At 36.1% G+C, this 26965-nt stretch overlaps 2 protein-coding genes across 2 annotated transcripts in view; one reads left to right on the forward strand and one right to left on the reverse strand.

Moving 5' to 3' along the window:
* Positions 1 to 26965, reverse strand: part of LOC140148268 (gamma-tubulin complex component 6-like) — a 95767-nt gene that overhangs the window by 49162 nt on the left and 19640 nt on the right. The window contains exons 16-18 of the mRNA XM_072170163.1: positions 26424 to 26505; positions 18503 to 18591; positions 1164 to 1279 (exon numbers count right to left, since the gene is read on the reverse strand). Coding sequence (XP_072026264.1) covers positions 1164 to 1279; positions 18503 to 18591; positions 26424 to 26505 — 287 coding nt within the window. The remainder of the gene's footprint in view (positions 1 to 1163; positions 1280 to 18502; positions 18592 to 26423; positions 26506 to 26965) is intronic.
* LOC140147814 (uncharacterized) lies at positions 8920 to 15368 on the forward strand. The gene is given in 2 exon segments (XM_072169562.1): positions 8920 to 10706; positions 10709 to 15368. Coding segments are annotated over 2 exon segments (5877 nt in total). The 3' UTR covers positions 14799 to 15368.

Below are 26965 nucleotides of genomic sequence, written 5' to 3' on the forward strand. Positions count from 1 at the left end.
TCTTTGAGCCTACAATGATCTCTGTGATGGAACTGTTATGATTGATCGTATTGATTGTATAGGTCGCATGCACACTACGGCAACCTTTACACAGTGAGTCAATTGGGGCGAACTGGTCGTGGTATGTATTGTGCATTGGGCGAACCATTTTGGGGCGAATGTGTTTCGGGGTGAGACGTCTCGCATTCGTGAGATTCTTATCTTTCACATCAAGTCACCTCCACAGTTACCTCTGGCTAAATTATCAATTGCATACAAATTGCAGAGGTGTCCTACCTAAAGTACCTTTGATATATGTAGAAAACCCAAGGCACACCCCCTCACCCTCATACACTGCATAGCATGTGCAGGTATAGGTACATGTGGTGCATGTACAGGATCTAATGATTCAAGTCACATAAAGCTGTTGGTCCCATGTACAGAAAGGTTATCCTTACGTTAAAGCAATAATGTGTGTTTTGCTTCACAGCGACGCCCTCAATTTTACTCGGATTTCTACTTTTTGCATAATTATAATGCCCAGTGGTGTACTAAAATACCACGTAAAAGACTAAGCCTGAAGTGATTTAATAACAGTAAAATTTAACTTTTGTATATTAAAACCGGGTCAACCCGGTTTTATTCAGAGTTCATCGATCGAAAGCTTGCTAACATCTCCCGTGGATGTCAGCTTATTGTACACACGTCGAGCGCGATGCTCCGTGCAGTATTACATGTTACGATCGGCGAGCGTAGTACACGCATTGTAGGCGCTGGAATGAAATCGCAATTTTCTTTGTTATACCTCATTTGTTTGGCTCGAAATTAAAAGGGGATAATATGATCAGTGAAAACAAACATTTAAATAGGAATCTTTTCTTTTTGCAAATCACACATTATTGCTTTAAGTGTCAGAGCTATTCGAAAAGAGAAGGCTCCATGATCGTGTATAGTTACAATAGTTAACCATGCACATGAATCCTGTTTAACAATACTCAACTCAATAACAATAATAAGTTAATTTGGAAAATTAGTTGAATAGATTTTGATACATGTATTCAAATTTCTGTTAGGTTTAGGATCTTTCATGATATCTCCAAAACATAATAACATTTTCAAATACGTTATTAATTAAAACCTTGTGTCTATACTTGTCTATCAACTTCTGTTTTGTAACAACTTACCTTGCTTGTCTTTCCAGCTCAGTCTCTACCTCAGCCTCATTTTGTTCTTTCCTTTTCAATTCTTCTATTCTCTCTAAATCCTCCTGCCGTTCTGTCTCTACTGCGAGGGCACGTCTCTACAGATTGAGAAAGAAAAATTATTTTCACTGAACAGACTGTCACAAACTGGTCTCATCTACATCCTTGCCATTAAATTGGAGGAACATTATGTCATATGTCATTCAGTTTTGATCCATTGATATCAAACCATTTTAAATTTTGAATATTTTGTAAATATATATCTGATAATCATGACATTAATACAAGAAAAAAAATCACGCCTAGGGGTACTATTTTGCTATCAAAATTCTGAACAAAATGACACTATAAACAGCTCTGCAGTGTATTCCATTTTGGATTTAAGGTCATTTGAAGTCGGAGAGATGAAAATTTCTCAAAGTGCTGAAAACAGGTATGAACAACTCCCATCATTCCAAATGGATTTAATGCAAAATTTATTGTGGCATATTTAACATTTAACATTTTTAAAAAGGCTAATTTTGAATAGTTTAAGGAATTTGATAGTAATGCTTGCACAGTATTTTTTGTGGGACATGAGAGCACATCAGACACAAATTGCATTCTGAATAGTCAATACGAGAACATCAAATAATTTAGATTTTTTGAGATTCGTAATAAATTTTATCCATATGGCAAATTATTTGAAATTGATATTTTTGAAAACAGTCCTTGAAGTAAACTTTATAAATTTATTGATTAAAGTGTATGTAGCTGAGAGGAAAGCTGTCCATAATTTAAATAATTTGACCTGTTGTATAGAAGATATACATTGTTTTCCCAAAAAGACCTTACATTTTTAGGTATACATTTTTCCCAAAAAAAGACCTAACATTTTTAGGTCTTTTGGGGAAAAATGTATATCTTCAATACGAAAGTTTTCAAATGATGGACAGCTTTTCCTCCCAGTTACATACATTATAAATACATGTATATCAATAGATGTATAAAGTTTTCTTCAAGGACTTTTAAATGTGACACGATTTGGTCCATGGGGCCAAAGGCGGCAAATTTGAAACTGAGATAAAGGTAAAAATATAGAGTAAAAAAACAATAAAATACATAAGAAAATAGACATCGAAAAACTTCAAAACTTTAGAACCAAGTATGCTAGACCTTTGGTGTGTTCAGTAAATGATAGCTGATTATATGTATAATGTAATATAACTCAATTTTCAAAAATGCCTCCTTTGGCCCCTATGGACCAGATCGCATCACAAATATCAATTTTTAATAATTTGCCATAAAATTTTTATTATGTTGCTAAATAAAAAATAAAAAAATAAAAATTATTTGATATCAGGGGCATTCCGCGTATTCAGAATGCAATTTGGTATGTCTGATGTGCTCTTATGTCCCACAATAAATACTGTGCAAACATTGCTATTCAATCCCTTAGCAACATTTTGGATATTTTCACACTTGAATAATTTTTTCACACCCATGGCCACTAAAATACAAGTCAGATCTTGAATGTTGTCATATGTTGTATAATAAACTGCTCCAAAAAAGAAACTTACCAGGTAAGAAATTTGTCTGTCAAATTCAAACGACAAATTGTGTTACACTAAATGGGATATGAGTGGAAGCAGTGTTAATTGATGCTGATTTTGACACCTCATTTGTTGCAAACGGATGAGTATTTTTGAAGTTATGCTTATTTAACCGAACCTATCCACTGGAATGAAAGTTGCACTCATACCACTTGAGATACCACTTGAACATCCTTTCATGTGTCTGTTTATTGTGTGAATTCATTGGGGCGGACATGCAACTTTCAAATTTGATAGTAGGCTTGTTCAAATGAGCATAACTTCAAAAGTTTTGATCTGTTTGCGACAAATGAGGTGTCAAACTCCGCGTAAATGTACACCGCTTCCACTCATATGCTATTCAGTATAATACGATTTGTCGTTTCAACTTGACAGACGAATTTCTTACCTGGTAAGTTACTTTTTGGGACCAGTTTATGTGCAAGAAGAAGCACCTAAAAACAATGTGAAGAAGGAAGTAAAATTGATCGTTATGTGAAGGAAGTAAATTTGACGTTTGTAACAATGCAACTGGCACAATACCAATTTTTTACATCATAAATAACTTATGTCTTGAATATAAAATCAATGCAACAATGAATGAAAAAACTAAATTTTAACAGTTTTTAAAAGGGTTACTACATTTTGCATTTTGTGAAGAAATGAGAAAAAAATTGGACAAAGTGATATGCAAAATGAAGGGCAAATCTTCTCGCTCTCTTGGTGGCATCAGTATCAATGTAGCTTTCATGCTTTTAAGGGTAGAAGCCAAAAGTGGTATGTCAATGATGTACCACTTTTTGTCTTCTACCCCTAAAAGCATGTAAGCTACATTGATACCAATTTTTTCACTTTACCATTGGTTTCTATGGGGCAGGTAACTAGCGGAAGTCGCGGGAGCCAATGTTGAAAAGTCGCCCAATTTTTTTCTTAACCATTGGTTTCTATGGGACAGGAAATTGTCATAAGTCGCGGGAAAAATCTTCAAAAGTCGCCCAATTGGGCTACCAAATCACGGGTTTGGCAACCCTGAGCGTACTGTGCAGCAGTGTCATCATGCAGTGACTACAACTGCTGGCCTCCGATGTGTTACCTGCTCGATGCCGCATCGGCGACTCATGATGTACACCACTGACTAGATTCCGACAGTGGTCCACATCTTGTAGTCACATCAAAGTGACTTCCGTAGCCAGCGCCCCTATGCGCTGCCTGCTCGGTACCCAGTCGGTCAACTTCAAGGTGACTACGCCGCCAAAAGGTCGTTGACCGCTGACCGTACTTTGTTATGAGTTCGAGCACTCCGGTGCAGCGCTTATATGCGCTGATGATGGTAAATACGAGTATCATGCTTGTTTACTGCTTGTCATAATACGCTCATGAATGGAATGAGTTGGTTTTATAATATTAATTGATTGATTGATGCATGCTGTACGTATACCATGTATACCGTGTAGTGGGTCCATGGCTAGCTGTTCAGCCGTCTGTTTTTGTTTGTTTTTATCTTGCTTTGCATTCTTTATAATATCTCAATTTTGAGACTTTCGATTCATTTTGTTTTGTTTATAATTTAATTGTTCTCTTTATAGGCCTAATTTTAATTCTTTATGCTGCATGTTTTATAATCTCATCAACTGTGTGTGTTGTTCTTGGTTTATTAATTTGTTTGTTTTTATTGTGTTTATTTGTTTTCCCACAAAACTTATATCATTGTTTTGTTTACTTGAATGGTTGGATGGCATGTTTTACAATCAATTTAAGCCTATTTTTCAATGATAATGTTATAAATAGGCCTAATTTATTGACACTTTTTTATTTAAAATAAACTGTTTTTTAAAAGTTTTAAAGAGTTGTTAATTTTGTTTTCAGCCGAAGTTCGCATTGATTATTGTTTGATTTACTTGGCTCATCAGTTTGTTTGGTTTTCAAGTTTAAAGTAGGCCTATAGGCCTTGAATTTTCAATTTATTCATTTTAATTTGCCAAAAATTCACTTATTTTGAAGCAAGAATTTTTCTGTTATATTTAAAATTGCTTTATAGGCCTATAATGCATTTTGTTTGTCTTCTTGTCACTTTTCTGAATATAGGCCTACTACTTTTACTGCCGTAAATTTATGCAAAACCTTTTCTTTTTTCTTTTTCCGTTTTTCAAAATGTTTTTTTTTTATAGGTCTATTAGTTTGATTCGTTTTTCATGTTGATTTTTTTACGTTATCAAATTATGCCTGTAAATCGGTGTACTTTTATATTTGTATTTTGTTGCTATTGTCGTCGACTGGCGAATCGTAGGTAAACTTATGATGCATGCACTTTTTAAAAAAAGCTAACTTGCTTTTGTTGCTTGAGTAAGTTGAGTTTGATATTCACCTAAATATATTTCACTAAATTTTGTTTTTATTTATTCACATCAATATAGGCCTACTGTTTGTTTGAAATTGTGTCTTATTTTTTATCACACAAATATTAATGCTTGTTATAATTATTAATTTATTTTACATGTTTAATATTTTAATTCATCAATAGGCCTACATTCTTCTTATAATATTCCTACTTTTAACTCAATTTTTCTCAAGTTGTTTCCTTTCGAAGTGTTTCTTTGTTTCTTCCTTTGCATGTTTATTGGTTTCTTCCTGTTTATTTATTTCTTTATTTTTTTATTTTTTTATTTATTCAAATAACCAACAATTAACAAAATGTATTTTATTCATTATTAGTTTATTGAATTATATTTTGTTTACTTATCATGTTTATTTCTTTTACTAACAAATTTATTTTATTCATCTAATATTTCCCTTATTTTTAAAGTTCAGTTTGCAATTTCCCCCTCCCTAATCCCCTAAAAAAAGCAAGAAATAAAGAATATTATTTGAATAAATCAAGAGAATATACAAAATATGGCAATAAAAGCAAAACCGGCAACCCAAAACGCCGGTACTGAGCACCCAGGCCCAGTCGCGTAGTCACACCGGTGTGACTCTCCTGCGAAGTCACCGCACCGCGAAGTCACTCTGGAGGAAAATGGGAGGCTGGCTACCCGGCTATTTCGGACCGGCGATATGGAAAACCGAGGTGTAGTTTCCGATGGCGTGAAATTGTGGTGACATCGGCGTCACCCAGATGAGAATCTTGCAGTGTACCTTAAAACTACAATTGAAAAAAAACATCCGAAATTGCATTTTCTGGCCTATTTCCCCTAAAATAGCCAAAATATTCAAATTTCATTGCCAGTTAGAACTAACCAAAAGATAACGATTTAGCCGTTTCATTTGGCAGCAAGAGCAAGATACTATTTTTTTAATCAAAAAAAAAATACTGCTGTATTTTTGTGGAATAGGGAGCAGTTCCTTCATTTAATGTACATGGAACATCCTCATCTGAAACAATGGTAAGGAAACATACATTATGCAATTATATATTGTGCAAGAGGAAACACCTAAACCACTGGTAGGGAAACATATTACAGAAAAGGAAGTAACATTGAACTTCGTAACAATGCAACTGACACAATTCCCATCGATATTAATTTTCTAATAATAAAAATCAATGCAAAAATATATGAAAGCACTAAAGTGTAACAGTTTTGTTATAAATTTGAAAACTACCCCAAAGTCCCCTGATTTATTTTTAGCACAGCCTATGTATGTGTGGAACTTGGTATGGCAATATTCACTGATTTTTAACAATAGAAGCCCTGAGGTTAAATTTATACTCCAGTTGCTACGGTTGAGCGGTATTACTTGTGACCAATAAAACGGAATGTTCTTTACGAAGCAACAAGTAACGATACAGCTCATTGGTCAAATATCGCACACTCACATTCTAGCGACTGGAGTATAAATCCAGTTTTAACACAAATAAATTTCAAGCTCAAATGACAAATAACGGAGCATTTCAATACTAGCGATTGGATGTATTATATATATTTCACTGTCTATACCAGACTGCCACAATTAAGCGACCAGTACTGCTGTGCCTCAGCATAATATATATGGATCCTATACACCTTCAGCTAGAACTAACTTTTTGACCTGGTAAGCAGGCGATGACAACAGGTAATGAGTATATGGACATTAGATGTATGATATTTGACTCGTCAAATAATTCCAACATTGGAGCATATCGTACAGCAACTACATATTCTGTGTAATGACATACACATTAGTTTGAGTGACTTTGCTTCCTGGGATGAATCTGTAAGTAAAACCTAGCTATTCCACACACAAATCATTTGATCCACTTGACATCATTGTTTATCAACAAAGGCGAGGGACTGGTCTATCGATATGCTTGAACGAACCGCTTCACTGTTCAATGGTTTTCTTGTACTATAAGAAATGTGGTGGGCGATTTAAAATGCACATGCCCTGAGCAAACTACAATACGTACGCACGCTGCAGGGCAAAGAACAATGGAAATTGCCATAATTCGCATGCATACTGCCGGGCAATGAAGTCACATGTCAAGTGGTCAACAGGATAGTAAAAACAAAAAATCATATTATCTTGTCTTGTTTGATTTTCATGAAACTTGGTGGATGTGATGATGACTATAGAGCTTTTTGATACATTAGCTTGGAACACATTTTTAAAGCAAATTCATCTTTCAACATAAAATTTATTGCAGTATTCCCCAGTATGTCCTTGGTGGTATTCCAGCATTCCAAGCACTTTTATAATCAATGCAAAATTATGAAATGTGCCCATCCACCACAAACTGGTCGTAAAGTTGGCATTTCCCATTTTGATATGCAATCAAAAACAGTATATGGATTTCTATGTAAAATATATAAGAAATTTGACCTTTGATGAACCATAACTTCACTTCCAGATGTCCGATGAAGCTGGTTAAGGTGTCATCTTAAAGCTGAAAGTTCATTCCTTCAAAATCTGCAATAAACAGAAAATGAGCTAGAGCCGACTTTACTACCACTTTGTGGTGGATGGTCACAAATATGATTTTCATCTGTGGTGTTATTGATAACATCTACTTTTTTCAAGACAGATTGAATCAAGAGAAAAAAAAACGAAATTATTTTTATTACAGTAATTGCTGTAATTATTGAATATTAAAACAAGAACAGCACTGTGTTGACTTTTTTTCCAATTTGCCCAAAACTTTTCACTTGCTGTTCATTCTATAATTTTTCTTTTCCTTATTCTGTTTTACCCACAGATATAAACCAAATTGATCTAAGTAACTTTAACATGAAGATTTAGCTACTGGACAGCCAGAGGTGCAGATACTGATAATAAGTCTGAAAAAAGTTGGAGAAAGCAAATTTTGTGAACAAATTTTATGATGTTGAACATGGAATTCAATGTTGCTGCATAAGACCAAATGAAAACCTTCACTATATTATCATTCAAGTTAGCATGATAGCTTTCTTCAATATTTGACTGGAATACAGCAAGACCATTTTAAAAGTTAGACCAGCAGGCGATGAAGTTTACCATGGAGATGAAAATGGATTCTCTGACATAACTGTGAAAATACCAGTCCATGTCATCTTATTGGGTGATTTCAATGAAAACATTTTGGGAGAATATTTGTAAAAAATTTATTAATTTTTTACCATGTGAAGCCATAATTATGACACTGATTGTTGAGTATTCAAATTTAATATCTCAAAGACAGGGTTGTAGCTAGAATTTTAGTGCTGGTGGTATTTGAGGGAATTTTTGGTGAAATTAACAATTTGATTGAAAATTGCCTAAATTTGGTCAAATTCGATGTGATTTTGCAATTTTTGACACTTGAGTGCTGGGTGCTGGAGCTTAAATTGTTTATCAGTGCTGGGCTTTAAATCTGAGTACCAGGCTCTGCTGCCCGCCACTACCCGCCATTAATAGCTACATCCCTGCTCAAAGATATAGTTACAATGTAGTGGTATTGGTGAAAAATGTCTAGTTTTATATGAGTTGTCAACAAAGTTTCACTTTCAATTTTTTATCAGAGTTCATTCATACATAATTACTGATGTATTGCATGCACTAGACAATTAAAAATAACTTCCCAAACTATCAGCGCCAAAATCGCTGATAAACCAAGGTTGTATCATACGATCTTGATGTGATCCGTTTTTCATACGATAATCAACGCAGACGCATTGGCGAATGGGAAACGATCCTGGTTAGGCCTGTAAATAATCTGTTTATAAATAATTACAATCATGGCTATATCAATGCTAAGGTCACTTCACAGGAATCTCATCCTAAGTTTACTCTGGTTATGCATATTTTCCACAATTCAGTCGTACACTTACGGCCAAGAGACAAAAATCCGGGATTGCCTTGACCACAATCCTGACCTGCGTCACCCATACATGTTATTTACAGCATACGAACAGGGATGCCAAAATGTCTCAGTACGAACCTCCTCTGGAATGGGCATTGAAGTTAACGTGGAGATAACGCCCTCGTGGTCCATATATCATTTTTTCTACATCACTGTTCCACAAAAATCACATAACCCATGTTCAGATGTAGGCCTAATGGCAGTGACTAAGGATAATCAAGCATCAATCCTTCGTAACATCTTCTATAACAACAGATTGGATATTACCTTCAGAGCAGGTCAAAAACTGACTTTACGATCAGTTCCTCTTCCGTCTGAGCACACCACGAATGACGGATGCCATTTACAACTATCAGAACCATCGACTTCAAGGCCAGATGCTTCCATGACTTACTTCAACCAAATACATTTTGTAACTTTTGACATACCATTGACATTTGACAGATTTCTGGAAGAAAATCCATCTCTGCAAGCTGCACATACAGATACAAATGACATTGTGCCATTTTTCGACGTACCAAAATCTAAGCTTATCTACAAAGCTGAATTACCTCAATGTCCAAAGCAATGCAGGTGTCGCTTATCCTTTCAACGATTTGACGTCAACTGCCTCCGAGGCTCTGATGCAAGACACACCCTTCTGGTCTATCTTCCCGCAGAATCCTCCACCGAAAAATTAACACTTGATGCATCCAAAAGACAGCTTGATTTCATTTCTCCCGATGCCTTCAGAAATCTCAACATCAACTATCTTCTACTTGGTGATAACAACCTAGCCAACCTTGACGAGGAGACGTTCTTAGGGCTCCAACGACTTCAAGCACTGGATGTGTCATTTAACAAATTGGCAAATATTAGTGCGAATATATTAGGTGTCGCTCGTTTGGAATATATATCTTTACGAGGAAATACACTGTCTAAGTTGCCATTGGGTGTATTTGATATGCTATCCAGATTGTCTTTTTTAGATTTAGGTATCAATATCTTGACCGGCTTAAAAAACGGCACTTTTGCCGGATTAAACAGTTTGGCATGGTTGGATCTAAGTCACAACAAACTCACCCAGCTTGAAGCAGGTGTATTTGATATGCTCATCAGATTACGCAGTTTAAATCTAAACAATAACCAATTGTCTTCTCTGAAAAGCGAAATGTTTAGTAATCTGACAGCCTTAATCAGGCTAGATCTTGAAAACAACAGGTTGTCAAGTTTTCAGGCCAACACCTTCCTTGGCCTTCAAAGTTTGACCCAGCTCAATGTAAATGACAATCAACTGACTGACTGTGCGCCCGGTTCATTCAAAGGTTTGACCAGTTTGGAATACCTTGATTTGGGTTTCCAAATGCTATCTAATTTACCACCCGCTATATTCAAAGACCTCTCCTCTCTTAAGTGGCTACATTTGAACAATAACAACTTGACTTCGATCAAAACTGGCACTTTTGACAAACTTCCACAGTTGCAACAACTTGACCTTGATTACAATGCGATATCTATGTTACCATCCAATGCTTTCTTACAGCTTCCGAGTTTAACGACCCTTAATCTTACTGGAAATGTTTTATCTAACCTCGAAAGGTATGCATTTCGTGGTCTGACAAGTTTAGAATTCCTTGACCTCAGCGATCACATGCTTTCTGAGCTTCCGCAATATCTTTTGACAATCTGATCAGTTTAAAATGGCTGCTTTTGAATGGCAATATCTTGTCGACGCTCCGTGGGTACACCTTCGCTGGTCTGACTAGATTGACACAGCTAGATTTAAGTGACAATATGTTAACTGATCTTGCAACTAATGCATTCATTGGACTCCTGAGTTTGACCAATCTGAATCTTACCGGTAACGCAATATCTCGCATTGAACCAGGTGCGTTCATTGATCTCACCAGCTTGCAGCATCTCGACTTAAGTTATCACAACTTGTCGCACCTTCGGAACGGTACTTTCAACGGTCTGACCGGTTTGCAGTGGCTATACCTAAACAACAACAATTTGACAGATCTTGAAGCAGGCACATTCGATGGGCTGATCAAATTAAGCGTGTTAGATTTGTGCTACAACCAATTGACACATTTCAAACATGGCACACTCAGTAGTCTGTTTAGCCTGGTGACTCTTAAGCTACGAGGTAATGTGCTGATGGAACTTGTTCCAGATCAATTCTACGGGCTCAACAGCCTTCAATACCTCGGTCTCAGTTTCCATATGCTAACCAGTCTCCCCGCAGGTGTTTTCAATGGGTTGCCTGGTCTCAGATGGCTTCAGATTGACCACAATCTGCTATCTACACTTGATCCAGGAGCTTTTGAGGGGTTAATCAAGTTAGAAAGTCTAGATCTGCGATGCAATAGACTAACCAACCTTACATCAAACTCGCTGCTTGGTGTCCCGGCCCTGACAACTTTAAAACTTGCCGGTAACAATGTGTCCAGAATTCAACCTGGCGCATTTACTGGACTTGGCAGCTTAAAATATCTCGATTTGAGTGAGCTTGGTCTGTCTTATCTAGAACAAAGTACGTTTCACGGACTTGGAAATCTACAATGGCTTCACATTGCAAACAACAACTTATCACAGATTGATTCCAGAACCTTTGAGGGTTTGACCATGTTACAAGAATTACACATTTATAACAACACCTTGTCCATCATGAAATTAGGTACATTTGTTGACCTAATCAGTTTGACTGAATTGAAACTTTTCGGCAATCAAATTTCTTTTCTGCCTCCTGGCTTATTCCTTGGCCTAACAAGTCTGCAAGATCTTGATCTTAGTTACCAAGAACTAACTAACCTTTCTAAGAGCACCTTCAAAGGTTTAACAAATCTAAAATGGCTTTATCTCAATGGAAATGAACTATCTAGTCTAGAAAATGGAACTTTTTCTGAATTACACATATTGGAAACATTAGATATCAGTGCAAATGTGTTAACACGGCTTGAACGTGATGTATTCACTGGACTGGTAAGCTTAACCCAGCTGAACCTGACAGGCAACAGGTTAGCACACTTTGAGCCTGGCACCTTTAACATGCTCACTAGTTTGCAAAATCTCAACCTAAGCTACCAAATGTTGACAAGTTTATCGCGCGACTCCTTCAAAGAGCTCAAAAACCTACTCTGGCTGCATTTAAGTAACAACAAACTAAGCAAACTTGAAAATGGAACATTTGCTGGGCTTACAAAACTAGAAGAGTTGAACCTGAGTCGCAATAAGCTACAGGAAATCCTACCCAACACATTTCAAGATCTAGTTCAGTTAACAAAGCTTGATCTAGCCAACAATCCACTGGCTCATCTCATACCTGGCACGTTCAATGACCTCAGAAGCCTGCAGTTCTTAAGCTTAACTCACCACAATCTATCCACTCTAACATACCACACCTTTCTGGGAGCCACTAACTTAATATGGTTACACTTGAATGACAATAACTTGACAAGTTTGGAACCGGGGACCTTTGGCGGACTTACTAAACTGACAGAGCTCTTCCTTCAGAACAATAAGCTGTCCAATCTCACAGCTAACATGTTTGCTGGGTTGTCTAGTTTGATCTACCTCAAGCTAGATGGCAACAAGTTATCTTCACTTGCTAAAGATGCATTCAATGGCCTCATCAACATGGAGTACCTGGACCTCAGCAAACATTTGCTGACCAATATTACGCGAGGTGCATTGAGGGGATTAAGCCATCTAAAATGGCTGACACTGAGTCACAACAAGTTGTCGTGGCTTGAAGCTGGTGCTTTTAAAGAACCCACCACGCTACTGGGACTTGATTTGAGCTATAACTTGCTCAATAACATCACACATGACACATTGGATGCAATCGCCACTTCTCTGATGCGACTGAACCTGACGCACAACTTGTTATCGTACATCGAGCATTCCTCATTTCACCGACTTACCAACTTGCTGTTTTTGGATTTGAGTTACAACCTCCTGACCGACCTCGATGTTGGCGCGTGGCTCGGGCTTACCAGCTTAACGTGGCTGGATCTCAGATACAATAGATTTGTTCAATTTAAAGCCGATGTATTTCAAGGTCCAACCAATCTGAAACAACTAGATCTACACAACTTAAGCTTAGCCAACCTTCAACCTGGCACTTTCAATGGTCTCAAGAATTTAGAAGTACTGTACCTCTACGACAACCAACTATCCGAGATCAGAAATGGCACATTTGATGGTCTTCCAAGTTTGAAAGAACTCTATTTGTTCAATAACACATTGTCATCTCTAGAATTCAGTATATTTAGCCAGTTGAAAAGCTTACAATTGTTAGATCTGTCTTTCAATCAACTATCAAGTCTCGACGAACGATTTTTCCATGGGCTTATTCTGCACGAGTTATGGCTCTCTGGTAACTTCATATCGCATCTTTCTGCTGGGCAATTTCAAAGATTTCGTCATTTGTACCTGCTAGATCTCAGCAATAACAGTATTACCAGCATACCTGCCGATACTTTCCATTATGTACCCGTCCTGAAATATTTAATTCTTTTGGACAGCAACTACTTGACCACAATCTCACCAGATTCTGGTCTTGGAAAGGACACATACATTCTCAGCTTTGTGTTGCCATCTATGTGCTGTTTCATGACGAGTTCAGGAATACAGTGCAACGAAGGCGAGGACAATTCGTACACCACGTGCCAGAGGATGCTACCAAATGACGCCATCAGAAGCTCCATGTGGATCACCGGCATATGCGCCTTGGTGTTCAACTTGGCAGTGCTGATCTGTGGATGTTACATGTACAGTCATCGCAAAGGCAAGCATATTGGGATAAAACAATTGCTACTCATTACCAACCTAGCTGTGGCAGACCTGCTAATGGGGGTGTATCTTCTTATTATCGCTGCGTCCGACCAATATTATGCATCCAATTTCCAGATGAAATCCGACGAGTGGCAAAACAGCCGGGTGTGTAAGCTTGCCAGTTTTGTATCGGTGTTATCCAGCGAAGCATCCCTCTTTTTCGTCACCCTGATCAGCGTGGATAGATTTTGGACATTTTTCATTGTTTGGGCTAGTTTTCAACCTTTCTGCAACATCGGCAAAGTCGAACAACGACTTATGCCACGCAGGAAGGCTAGAGTACTACCGTTTATATTTACATGGATAATAGCTATTATTTGCAGTGCACTGACAATAATGCTGCCAACCTTCAATAATACCAATCTCTATTCATACCCAGAAATATGCCTTGGGCTGCCGCTGACTCGATCCATAAGCTACAAAGATGTCTCTAAGAATATCACCATCTCGCACTCTAACAGATTCAAACCCCCGATGCATTTCACGGTACACAGCCAAGAACCTATCTACGACCATATTGGATCTTACTATTCCATATTATTGTTTCTTGGCCTGAACCTCTTCTGTTGCGTTGTTATCGTCACATGCTATGTGTGCATCTTCCTCATTGTGCAGAAGATCAGATGCAAGCCTAGTCGGAAGCAAGAGAAACCAAGATGGAAGCAAGACATTCGCATGACCCTGAAAATGGGTCTCATCGTTCTAACGGACCTGATGTGTTGGATACCGATTGTGACACTGGGGATTTTGGTCCAAAGTGACAAGCTTGACTTATCGCCGCAAATCTACGCATGGATGGTGGCGTTTGTGTTGCCTATCAATTCGGCTGTCAACCCATTCCTGTACACCTTATCTACTTTGGTATCTAATTATCGTAGAAAGAAAACACGCAAAATCGAAACAACCTCTAGAAATACCTCTAGAAATGTTTGGTGAATCCACCTGCAAAAAAAGTAAATAATGATAAAAACTTGCAAGTCAAAAGTGAAATGAGCAAGTCATTTTGCATCCTACGACAGTAACTTCAGGTTGAAATGAACGTATGAACGGTGGGATTTTTCCTGCATACAGACATACAAGGGCTTGTAAAAAATGTATTCTTTTATTTCCAAATTATGCAAGAGTGTCGTTATTCCAGGTTTACTATCCAGATACTATACTGTTTGTAAATAATGTATTTTTCATGGATGGATATCCAGACATACAAGGTCTTGTAAATAATATATTTTTTCCTGGGCAGATATCAAGACATGCAAGGGCTTGTAAATAATGTATTTTTCTTGGATGGATATTGAGATATACAGGGGCTATTTTCCGGGATGGATATCCAGAGATACAAGAGCATGTAAATAATGTATTTTTCCTGGATGGATATCAAGACATACAAGGGCTTGTAAATAATGTATTTTTCCTGGATAGATGTCCAGAAATATAAGGGCTTGTAAATAATGTATTTTTCCTTGATAGATGTCCAGAAATACAAAGGCTTGTATATAATATACTTTTCCTTGATGGATATCCAGACATAAACTCCTCAACAAAAGTTTGGAAAGTGTTTTCAAGCATCTGTATCTAAAATTATTCGTGACATATTCATATCGTGTTGCATATCAATGGATAGCTACAATACTCCCCTTTACAATGACACCCGTTTGAAACAATATCATATTTCACGGTTGAGTACACGCCTTGTGAATGTAGTAGGGTCTCAAACAGAATTTCCAAATTGAGCATTATTCTGTGCAGCAAGTTGCAATCCCATATCTTCAAAATCTGGGACCTAATGCAATCCTTCCAGATGACACCGTTCGCACCACAGAGCCACGGTAGTCAACGAATACCTACAGAATATGGGAGCAGAGCAAAATTGGCCTGCAATCACCGAGGGCCAGACCTCAACCTGATTTAACACTTGACTTGTGGGACCAGCTTGATCGTGCTGTACGTGCCAGAGAAGCCCATATGCAACCACATTGAATGACCTGCGACGAATCCTTGTTGAAGAATGGAATGCCATGCATGCCACAGTAACAAGTAACCAGGTCGGTGAGCAGCATGAGGAGAAGGTGCATTACTATTGTGCTGTGTATGGTTTTTCCACCCGCTATTGAGGTTAGTGACTAACACAGAATAATGGTCAATTTGGCAAATTCTGTTTGAGACCCCACTACATTCACAAGGCATGTAATCAGCCGTGAAAAATGATATTGTTTCAAATGGGGTGTCATCGTAAGGGGAGTATTGTAGCTATCCATTGATATGCAACACGATATGAATATGTCACGAATAATTTGAGATACAGATGATTGAAAAAAATTTCCAAACTTTTGTTGAGGAGTTTATAAGGGCTTGTAAATAATGTATTTTTCCTGGATAGATATCCAGACATACAAGGGCTTGTAAATAATGTATTTTTCCTGGATAGATATCCAGACATACAAGGGCTTGTAGAATAATGTATTTTTCCTGGATAGATATCCAGACATACAAGGGCTTGTAAATAATGTATTTTTCCTGGATAGATATCCAGACATACAAGGGCTTGTAGAATAATGTATTTTTCCTGGATGGATATCTAGACATACAAGGGCTTGTAAATAATGTATTTTTCCTGGATAGATGTCCAGAAATATAAGGGCTTGTAAATAATGTATTTTTCCTTGATAGATGTCCAGAAATACAAAGGCTTGTATATAATGTACTTTTCCTGGATAGATGTCCAGAAATACAAGGGCTTGTAAATAATGTACTTTTCCTTGATGGATATCCAGAGATACAAGGGCATGTAAATAATGTATTTTTCCTGGATAGATGTCCAGAAATAGAAGGGATACAGATGATTGAAAAAAATTTCCAAACTTTTGTTGAGGAGTTTATAAGGGCTTGTAAATAATGTATTTTTCCTGGATAGATGTCCAGAAATACAAGGGCTTGTAAATAATGTACATTTCCTTGATGGATATCCAGAGATACAAGGGCATGTAAATAATGTATTTTTCCTGGATAGATGTCCAAAAATACAAGGGCTTTTAAATAATATACTTTGCCTGGATGGATATCCAGACATACAAGAGCATGTAAATAATTTATTTTCCTGGATGGATATCCAGACATACAAGGGCTTGTAAATAATGTATTTTTCCTGGATGGTTATCCAGAAATACAACGGCTTGTAAATAATGTACTTTTCTTTGATTTCCAAATACAAGAGGACAGTAATTCCAGGTTTACCATCTTCCGATACTCGATGTTTGTAAATAATGTATATTCTAAGATTGATACTGAATGAATTATAAGGCATGTAAATAATGTATTTTTCTTTTTCTACAAGTACAAAGGATCGTGAATCGAGGGCTGATATATCAGACACTTTTAGTGTTTAAAAGAATGGATTATACATGCATGTCAGTGGCGTAGCGTGAGTCATCATATTGGGGGGCATCATCGGCCATGATTGGGGGAACCAGGTGCCATGGGGGCACAAGCCGGTTTATTTTGGGCAATTTTCCTATGGATTTTTAACATTTTTCAGTCAATTGAGAGCAACCTCCTTGCCCCTATGATGCTACATCACTGATGCATGTACTTGGGATAGGTCTTGTACATGTACATAACATTCTTTGTCTCCAAATACATGTAGAAGACCATTCTAATTCCAGGCTATAGTATTTAGATGCTCCAGTGCATATGTGACACGATCTGGTCCATGGGGCCAAAGAAGGCATTTTTGACAATTGAGTTACTGTAATTATTACATTATACATGCCATAGACTATCATTTACTGAAAACACCAAAGGTCTAGCATACTTGGTTCTAAAGTTATGAAGTTTTTTGATGTCTATTTTCTTGTGTATTTTATTGTTTTTTTACTCCATATTTTTACCTTTATCTCAGTTTCAAATTTGCCGCCTTTGGCCCCCATACACCAGATCGTGTCACATATGAACAATGCATTATTCCTGGATTGTTAACCAGACATAATGATTTGTAAAAATGATGAACGCTAAAGGATTTGAATTTGATTGATTTGAAATTATTTTTTGTTTGGGTCACACATAGGACGTAATTAAGTGTCAGAATTTGGCGTAGCAAAAGTGCAACCAAGTTCTCATTTGTATGGCAAGAGATAAAAAATAGATAAATCTTGGCATTTATACAGCGCCTTTCACATGTCTTTACATTTATTCCACTGTCGTTAGAATTCTTATTGTACTTAAAAAATCTAGTCATGTAGTGCTGTATTTGTCTGATATTGGGAGTAATCAAATCCCATGTAGCACAAATCCCCCTGTAATTAGCCATCAAATTTTGAAATATATAGGTAGTATAAGGCCTTGTTACTTTGAAAGTTGTCTCAGAGATCCTATATATATGATGTTCAAAATCTAAAGCAAAATGAATTAAAGGGTTAAAAAAAATTAATTTTCATTTCAGATTGATTTATGAACGATATCGATTTTTGCCTATCGACTGCAAATCACTGCCTTCTTTTATGTTTTCAATGGTAAAAAGTAAATAACAAAAGGAAAAATAAAATTGGTTTTTGTTTGACAATTATTCAGGCATGATTTATGCGCATGAGTTTACAAACTTTTAAATTAATGAGCTTAAAGAAGAGGTTGATGAAACTAGGACTTACTACAATGTCTTTCTGCATCTGCTCCTTTAACTCTTTAAATATTTCCCTCTTCTTCTGGTCAGCTGCCATCCTCTCTATTTTTATCGCATCTAAAAATGAAGAATAGAAATTAATACATTTATCACATTCACGATGACAAATATCGTCGGTCGCAACACATAATGGCGAAAAGTGATTTTTCCAGATTTTCCGCTTCACATAGTGGCGTAAAGATTTAGAGCTGGATATATCCTAATAGTTATTCCTTTTAAACTATTAAAGATACAGTTTCATAGTTTGAACCTTAAACTTCCAATTTCAAATGGAATCGGGGCACTGAGAGATAACAGTGGAGGAGTATCGACTCCAATATTAGTAGCATATCCTTCAAACAGTTTTACTCCGAAACATATTTTGTCCTTCGTTCACCACGATGTGTTGCGACCGACGATATGATTGTTCCCCTCTTATTCCTAAATATTAACAGTCTACCTAACATGTTTTTTGTAATCCAATAGTCTAAATAGATCATTGCATCCCATAACAAATGCTTACATGCCTATATTTCATAAATAGACATGCTACTGTAGAGAAGACATATATTATAAAGCAAATTGACAACTCAATCTTTTTGTCTTTTTTTTTTTTTTTTTGAGAGGGAGCAAGAAGATTTCGAGTAAATCATCAAATCAATCAAATTTATTTCCATGTCATATTACAAACATAAACATTATACATATAAGTCAGTACATCGGTTAAATTATATTATGTTAATGAAGAATTAGACAAAAATAGTACAAGTTATTCTGTTATCATGACATGGAGGAGCCGTTCGAAAGGCCAAAAGGCCAGCAGTGAACGACCCCCCTTACTTACGCTACGTTACGTTACGTTACATTACCTTACATTACATTGTAAATTAATTTTGCAGCAAACATGAGAAAAAAAAGATAATACCTTATGCCTAATAAAGAGTGATATTACAGATTATAATCAACCAATCAACTGAAAATGCAATATTTTTAAAATGAAAATAAAAAGCATGGACCCACGAAGAATACTAAGTATTTTCCTGACTATTAAATCTAGTAAGACATGATAATAGCATTTCTAAAGTGTGATTTGAACTTATTTAGAGATTTAAGAGTTTTGGCATCAGAAGAAAGTTTATTCCAATGAATAGGGCCAGTGGTTCTGACACCTTTGGATGAAAAAGTGGTTTTATTTCTAACCAGTTGGTAATTATTGATATATCTAGTGCTGTAATTATGAATGTTTTGCATTAGATTGAAATAGCTACTGAATATAGATGGAAGCATTCCCATGGAATACTTACACATAAATACACATAGATAAAACTTGTACATGTCCTGTATTTTAAAGAGCTTGAGATCTGTAAAAAGAGGACTGGAGTGAGATCTGTAGTGAGACAATGTTATATTTCTTACTGCTCTTTTTTGAAGTTTAAATACTTTGTCTAGATAAATATTATGAGAGTTACCCCAAGCCAAAATACCGTAAGAAATATAAGGTTGTATTAAAGAGTTATAAATACATAAAAGATTACTTTTGGACACAAAATATTTAAGCTTATTTAGAACACCGATGGTACAGGAAATGGTATTCAAATAGCTTCAACATGGTGTTTAAAAGATAGGTTTTCGTCAATAATTATTCCTAGAAATTTAGTCTTGTTTACTCTAGACAAACAAATTCCGTTTAGAATCACGTTAATATTGGTTTTGAATTTAAAGGTCTTCTGTGGAGTGCCCATGATCATGTAATTTGTTTTAACCGCGTTCACGGAGAGCTTGTTGGCTTTAAACCAATTTGTAACTTTCATTAATTCATTGTTTACAATTTGAATTTTGCTAGCCAGGTCCTCATGTGCGAATAGAATTGTTGTATCGTCCGCACACAAGACAAAATTTAAGATAGAAGAAGTGTTGATGATATCATTAACATATAGTAAGAAAAGGAGTGGCCCTAATATTGAGCCTTGAGGTACTCTGCAAGATATGCTCTTAATACTTGATTTACAACAATTATAATACACATATTGAGCTCTGTCACTTAAATAGCTTTTGAACCAATCTAATACGATTCCTCTAAAACCATAATGTTCCAGTTTATGTAGTAGGATGTTATGATTTATGGTATCAAAAGCTTTTGATAGGTCTAAGTAAATACCCAATGTTGTTTTCTTATTATCAACTGCTCTGTAAATATTGTCCACTAGTTCAATAATTGCCATCTCAGTTGAATAACCTGATCTAAAACCAAATTGCTTGCTATTTAAAATCTTATATTTATCCATAAATGATAGGCATCTGTTGAATATGATACGTTCTAAAATTTTAGACAAACATGGTAAAATTGAAACAGGCCGATAGTTCGAATATGATTCCCTATCGCCTTTTTGAAAATAGGAACGACTTTAGCCAATTTTAAGTCCTTTGGAACAGTACCTGTTATAGTAGATAAATTAAATATCTTGGTAAGAGGTAAGCATACTTCATTGGCTATCCTTTTAATTAATAGGTTGCTAAGGCCATCATGACCAGGGCTTTTGTTAGAATCCAATTTACCAATTATTTTCAAAATTTCGTTTTCAGATATAGGGGACATGAACAAATTACAAGGCAGTGGATTCGATAAGAATTCATGATAGTTCAGGCCTCCATTATCCATTTCTGATGCCAATTTTGGACCGATATTCACAAAAAAATCATTAAAGTCATTTGAAATTGTTTGACTATCAGTGCAATAATTACCAGTATTAGTTTTAAATTTAGACTGATTCTGCATTACGCCTGTTACGTCCTAAAATTTCATTAATATTTCTCCAAGTGAGTTTCATATTGTTCCTGGATTGATGAAATTTGTGTTCGTAATATGTCCGCTTTTGAGTTACTGAATTAAATTATGCAGCTTGTTTCTATAGGATTTAAACTTTTGTAGGTTTTCGTCAGTAGGAGAATGTTTATAAATTTTATAAAGCTTATTCTTATTATTTATGCATTTTAATAAGCCTCTTGATATCCATGGAGAGAGTGGGTCTGATTTATTGCTTATTTTATTTCTCCTTAATGGGATACACTCATCCAATGTATCATTCAGTATTGATACAAACCTATTGTAATCATCATTAACATTTTGGTCATGCAAAACTTCAGACCAATTCACTTCTGCAAGCTTTTCTTTTAAATGATTTACATTGCTATTTGTGAAATTTCGTTTGTATGAATGAGTTATAACACCCGCTTTTTTATTTTTTATTTCATTTTTTGTTGAAATAACTGTTGGAAAATGATCACTAATATCAGTTACCAAAATGCCAGAAGAAACATCATACTTGTTAGTCAAAATATTATCAATAAGAGTTGCACTGTGCTCAGTTATTCTTGTAGGTTTCGTAATAGTTGGTAACAAAGCATGGGATAAGATCATATTCAGATAGTCATGAGTTGGTCTATGGTCCTCGTCTTTGAGTAAATCAATGTTAAAGTCTCCCATAATATATATATACATTTTTTCTGACATGATCTTGTCAATTATTGGATTTATGTCGTCAATAAAAGGTCAATATGCGTGTGAGCTCTGTAAATAACCCCAACTAATATATTTTTCTGATTGACTCTTTCAATTTCTATAAAGCAAGATTCATAATTTAATGTACCTTTGTTTAAGTCTGTTCTTGATTTATAATTTACCTTATTGGATATGTATAATCCCACTCCACCTTTACCACGGTTTATTCTGTTGGTGTATTCAAAATCATAGCCAGGTAAACTGAAGTATTTATTAGGCTTTGATTTTAAATGCGTTTCAGATAGTCCAATAACAGTAAAATGATGATTTATTTGTTTCAAGCATTCGTTAAATTTATCAAAGTTTTTGCTCATGCTCCTGATGTTCAAATTCATAATCGAGAAATTGTCATTTGAAAGTAGATTTGTTTCCATTAGCTGACGAGGTGTCAGATAATTGCATTGGAATGGTGTATTCATTTCGTTCACATCACTGCTTATTTGGTATTTAAGTGGATTAAAGACCATCTTATCATATTTTTCTAACAATACATCAAGGCTGCTTTCAATAATTTTTTCGTGGTTGTTACTTTCGGGTCCAAATTACTAAATGCATTCTCAATATCATCATTTGCTGAAATATCACTATCAACATAACTAGAATTTTGACGCCTTGCGGTGTTACTACGATTTGGCATAAATGCGGTAAAGGCCTAATACATGATACGTAAACTTAAACTACATACACTAATTATAGCACTGGCGCTGCAAAATGAATATTTGTTAGAAGTATAAACGCTATCCGCCTCCACCAACACAAAAAAATTAACGTAACTTTTGGACAGATACAATTTATTATACAAAAATAAATCCTAACATAATCCGACTATCAAAAGCCATACAGGCTGGTTTTTTTTTGTTTTTGTTTTTTTTAATAAATAAATAAATAAATAAAAATGAAAATAAACACTGCCCGACGAGATGATAGCTCTCCTGATGATCACAAGGGCTGAATTTAATTTAACAGGCTAACGGTTACATTTCTGAAACATTTTTCCGATAATCAATCAAATGAATCATCACCAACAATAGTTTGAAAATCGGACTGTAAAAAACCTCATACATGTACATGATAATAACGACATTTGCATAATACTTGATGACAGTTGCACGTAATATAAGTAGATACATTTGTAAATTGACTTGAGAATTGGTCTCAGACAAAGCAGCGACTCAGATTAAAATGACCAATCGACCAATTTTTATACGTAAATTGCCGGGTAGATGAGATCCTACAGAATGATCAATCATCGATAATTAGCATAGTAATTTGATGTGCATAATCATGATAGTGTACTCAAGATATATTCGATAGCACTCAACAATAGGTACAATAGAAATTTACGTGACCAAGCGTGGATATAATAAAATGAACAAGCATGCTGCACGATATGTTTAGGGTATGTGTGTGTACATTGTATGCGCATAACGACAGACACTAAGGAATAATATTCTTATATTTTGTTCGCATTCTCAAGCCGTTATGCAGACACTTTCAGTGTTGACAGTAACAGGGTAAAGAGGATATGTAATAACGAAAAACCATGATCCAATTTATATTTTTCAGTAAAGTGGAAATCATTAGAAAACAAAATCAAAATCACCTGAATAGGACAGATCACACCAACTAGTTATATATACATCACATCAAATTTAGCTAATTTGACTATAGTTAATTTAAGTCCGAGGATTAAGTTCAGATTCTTGCTGAGCTTTTAGTTCACACAACACTTCTATGCCATTATACTGGGGCTATTCCCACTTGTGTCTGCATCCATTGCGGTTTCATCTGAACTGTTTTGCTCTACAGTGCTTCTGGATGGTGTGGATGACAATGGTGCATGCTGAGATTCTGGAGAGTCAAATCGCCTGTGTGTTGCTGGCCCTTTCTGCGCTTGGGGTGAGACCACGCTCAGTGATTAAATTTATACCAGGCATGTATTTCTGCCCATTGACGAAAAGGAATATGTCAGCGCCCACCACTTTAAAGTTACGCCTAAGCTTGAAAGCCACCGACGCTTGAAAGCAGGCCAAAGCCCTTTTTCTTATCCATTAGTTGCGGTGGTAAATGTTCTTGAATAGTGTAGCTTTGAAATGATACAGTCTTACCATTTTGCAGCCGCTTTGTTGTTCTGTACTGTTTCAGTTCACTGCCGTGGTTTAGGATAAAGTCTCTATCAGCTAATTGGAGAAACTTAGCGACTATTACCCGTGGTTTTCCATCATGTCCACTGATCATTTTGCCCATACGATGCACATCAGCCAAGTAGATGAATGAAGAGTCGTGTATACCGAGCTTGGTGCTCCAAAAGTCTCTGAGCACAAATTCCGTGTCCTGTCTGTTGTTGTCGCCACCTGGGATTCCCTGGAATATGAGATTATATTTGTAGCTGTATAACTTATTGTATATAGCCTCATTTTCAAGTCTGCTCTCAGTTCATTTACTGTACTTGCTTTGGCTGTCTCTGGCGATTTGCGTTTTACGTTTCTTATCTCACTGTGAGCATACTCAATGCTCTCTTCTGTTTTAGTCATACGCTGTTTTATTTCCATTTTGAAATCATGAATCTCCGTTCGAAGAAGGGTTATATCTTCCAATCTTTTGAGAATTTCATCCAGTTTATTACTTTCCATGTTGATACGCTGGTCTATGCAGGCGTGGTAGTAGAGCGTGTTGAATTACCCGGTCCTATTGATTATTATTGATAAAATTATGGATTGGTGGATTGGTGGAGACGGATAAAAGTACGTCCTACTCGTACGATGCCAGCGTGAAAATGCCAAAGTAAAAGTTGCTTAAAGTTGTTCCGTTGAACTTGTCATGGCAGAAAACATAAACTGAGCTCAAAAAGAAACTTTTTTCACAAGGTCATATCTTGAAATCCTGTCTATCAATTGAACCAAAATTACACACAGATTTACTTCAATACTCTACTCTTAACACATGTCAGTAACCAAGCAGTTATCCAACTGACACAACAGCAAAATGCACTGACATGGGACAGCTTCCTGGACCACATTCACAGCCCAGCCCTGTTTCATGAAAAAAGTGTATGAAAAGCAGAAAGCAGCACCGTTTTATCATCTGTGCAAGGATCTTGTGTGCATTCTCACAGATTTTTTGTCCTGGGTGCCAAATGTTAGGCTGTGAAAGTGAAGGAAGTCCAGGAAGCTGTCCCATGACAGTGCATTTTGCTGTTGTGTCAGTTGGACAACTGCTTGGTTACTGACATGTGTGTGTTTGAGTAGAGTATTAAGGTAATCCTGTGTGTAATTTTGGTTCATTTTGATTGACAGTATTTTAAGATATAACCTTGTGATTCAGAAGTTGTAAAAAATTATAAGTTTCTTTTTGAGCTCTAAACACCAAAATCATGGAAATTGGACAATCTTAATAGTATATATGCAATTAGCCAAAAGTGTGTTGACCTTTGTCACGTTTCTGACTATAGGTCGCAAATAGGGCAAACTATACCTTTTTGGATTCCTTTTGTCCAGGCGAGTAATTTGGTATACTTTTTTTTTAAAGAAATGGGATAATTTATAATTTTGACCCCCTGTTTGATATAAAATTGGATCGGTTGAGCCCTTATTTATTGGTCAAGCTATGAGTTTAAAAATATTGGACGAGACGTAGTCGAGTCCAATATTTTACAACTCATAGCGAGACCAATAAATATTGGGCGTAAAGTATCCAATTTTATCATTATTTTATGTTTTGGATCCAATATTATCACAACTTGGATCCATCAAAACATAATAATGGCCTTAATTGACCCCTACAAAAAATATCTGACACTATGAAGAGGGCAGCCGAAGCCAAATTTGTTCAGTACCATTCAGGCATGCCAAAAACACTTTCAAACCTTTGTTCCAAAGATTTGATCACCAAACATTAGGTCTCTTCCTCTACTACTAGTTTAATTTACTAAGGTGGTGTAACTTGCCACAATGGTGTATGGGTAGTTCCATTCATGTGACTTGCTACCATGAACTGAGCATAAAGTTGCAAGTTTCGAGAATATCCTGGCTGCCGAGTCGATGTTCTTTGTTTGCTACGCATCTGTACAAGCCAGTAGTATGTCCTTCGTGAATGGCCCATTGTGCCCCCATTCACAAAGGATATACAGAAGGATATACAGACATACTGTTGGCTTGAACAGTTGCATGTGAAACAAAGAACATCAATGCAGCAGCCAGGATGTCTTGAATCTACCACTTTGCGATTTTACGCTCATTTTGTGGTAGCAGGTCACATATCTTCTCTTCTCACACAACATTTTGCCAGCATTTAAAATTTTCCCAATAAAGGGACTGCTAGATGCATGCAAATTGATGTTATTTATGTGTACCTTCGATTCTCTTGAGTTCCTGTGAAGCGGTACGCCTGGCTTCTGCCAACAGAGCTTGTTTAGCTTCTTCATCTTGTTGCTCCTAATAAATAAACAGAAACAATTAAACAAAAATGATGTACTGATCAAGAAATTTACAATCAAATGAAAAAATTGCTTGACTATTTCTATCCACAGCTCAATATTAGATCAAAAAAATAAATTGTTGTGTTGGCCTCAAGTGGAAGGAATGGGAAAATGTGACCGTACACCACGAATGAGCATAGTAAATGTCCTCAATTGTATTCTGAGTTACAGTGTAAACCTCATTTAATGAGATTCATAGGTAGCACCAAATTGAAATACCTATGAATATGACCTTCATGCCCATTTTACACTGTAACTCAGAATACAATTGAGGACATTTACGGCTCATTCGTGGTGTACTGTCACAAATTGGGTTTTTTGGGTTTTTTCTCTTTCTTTTTTTTTTTTTTTTGAATCTTCAGTATTTCAAAATCCCCACAAATATTAAATAATGCTTCATCCATTTAAGACTAGTC

Source organism: Amphiura filiformis, chromosome 3 (assembly GCF_039555335.1).
Source record: "Amphiura filiformis chromosome 3, Afil_fr2py, whole genome shotgun sequence".
NCBI classification, from domain to species: domain Eukaryota; kingdom Metazoa; phylum Echinodermata; class Ophiuroidea; order Amphilepidida; family Amphiuridae; genus Amphiura; species Amphiura filiformis.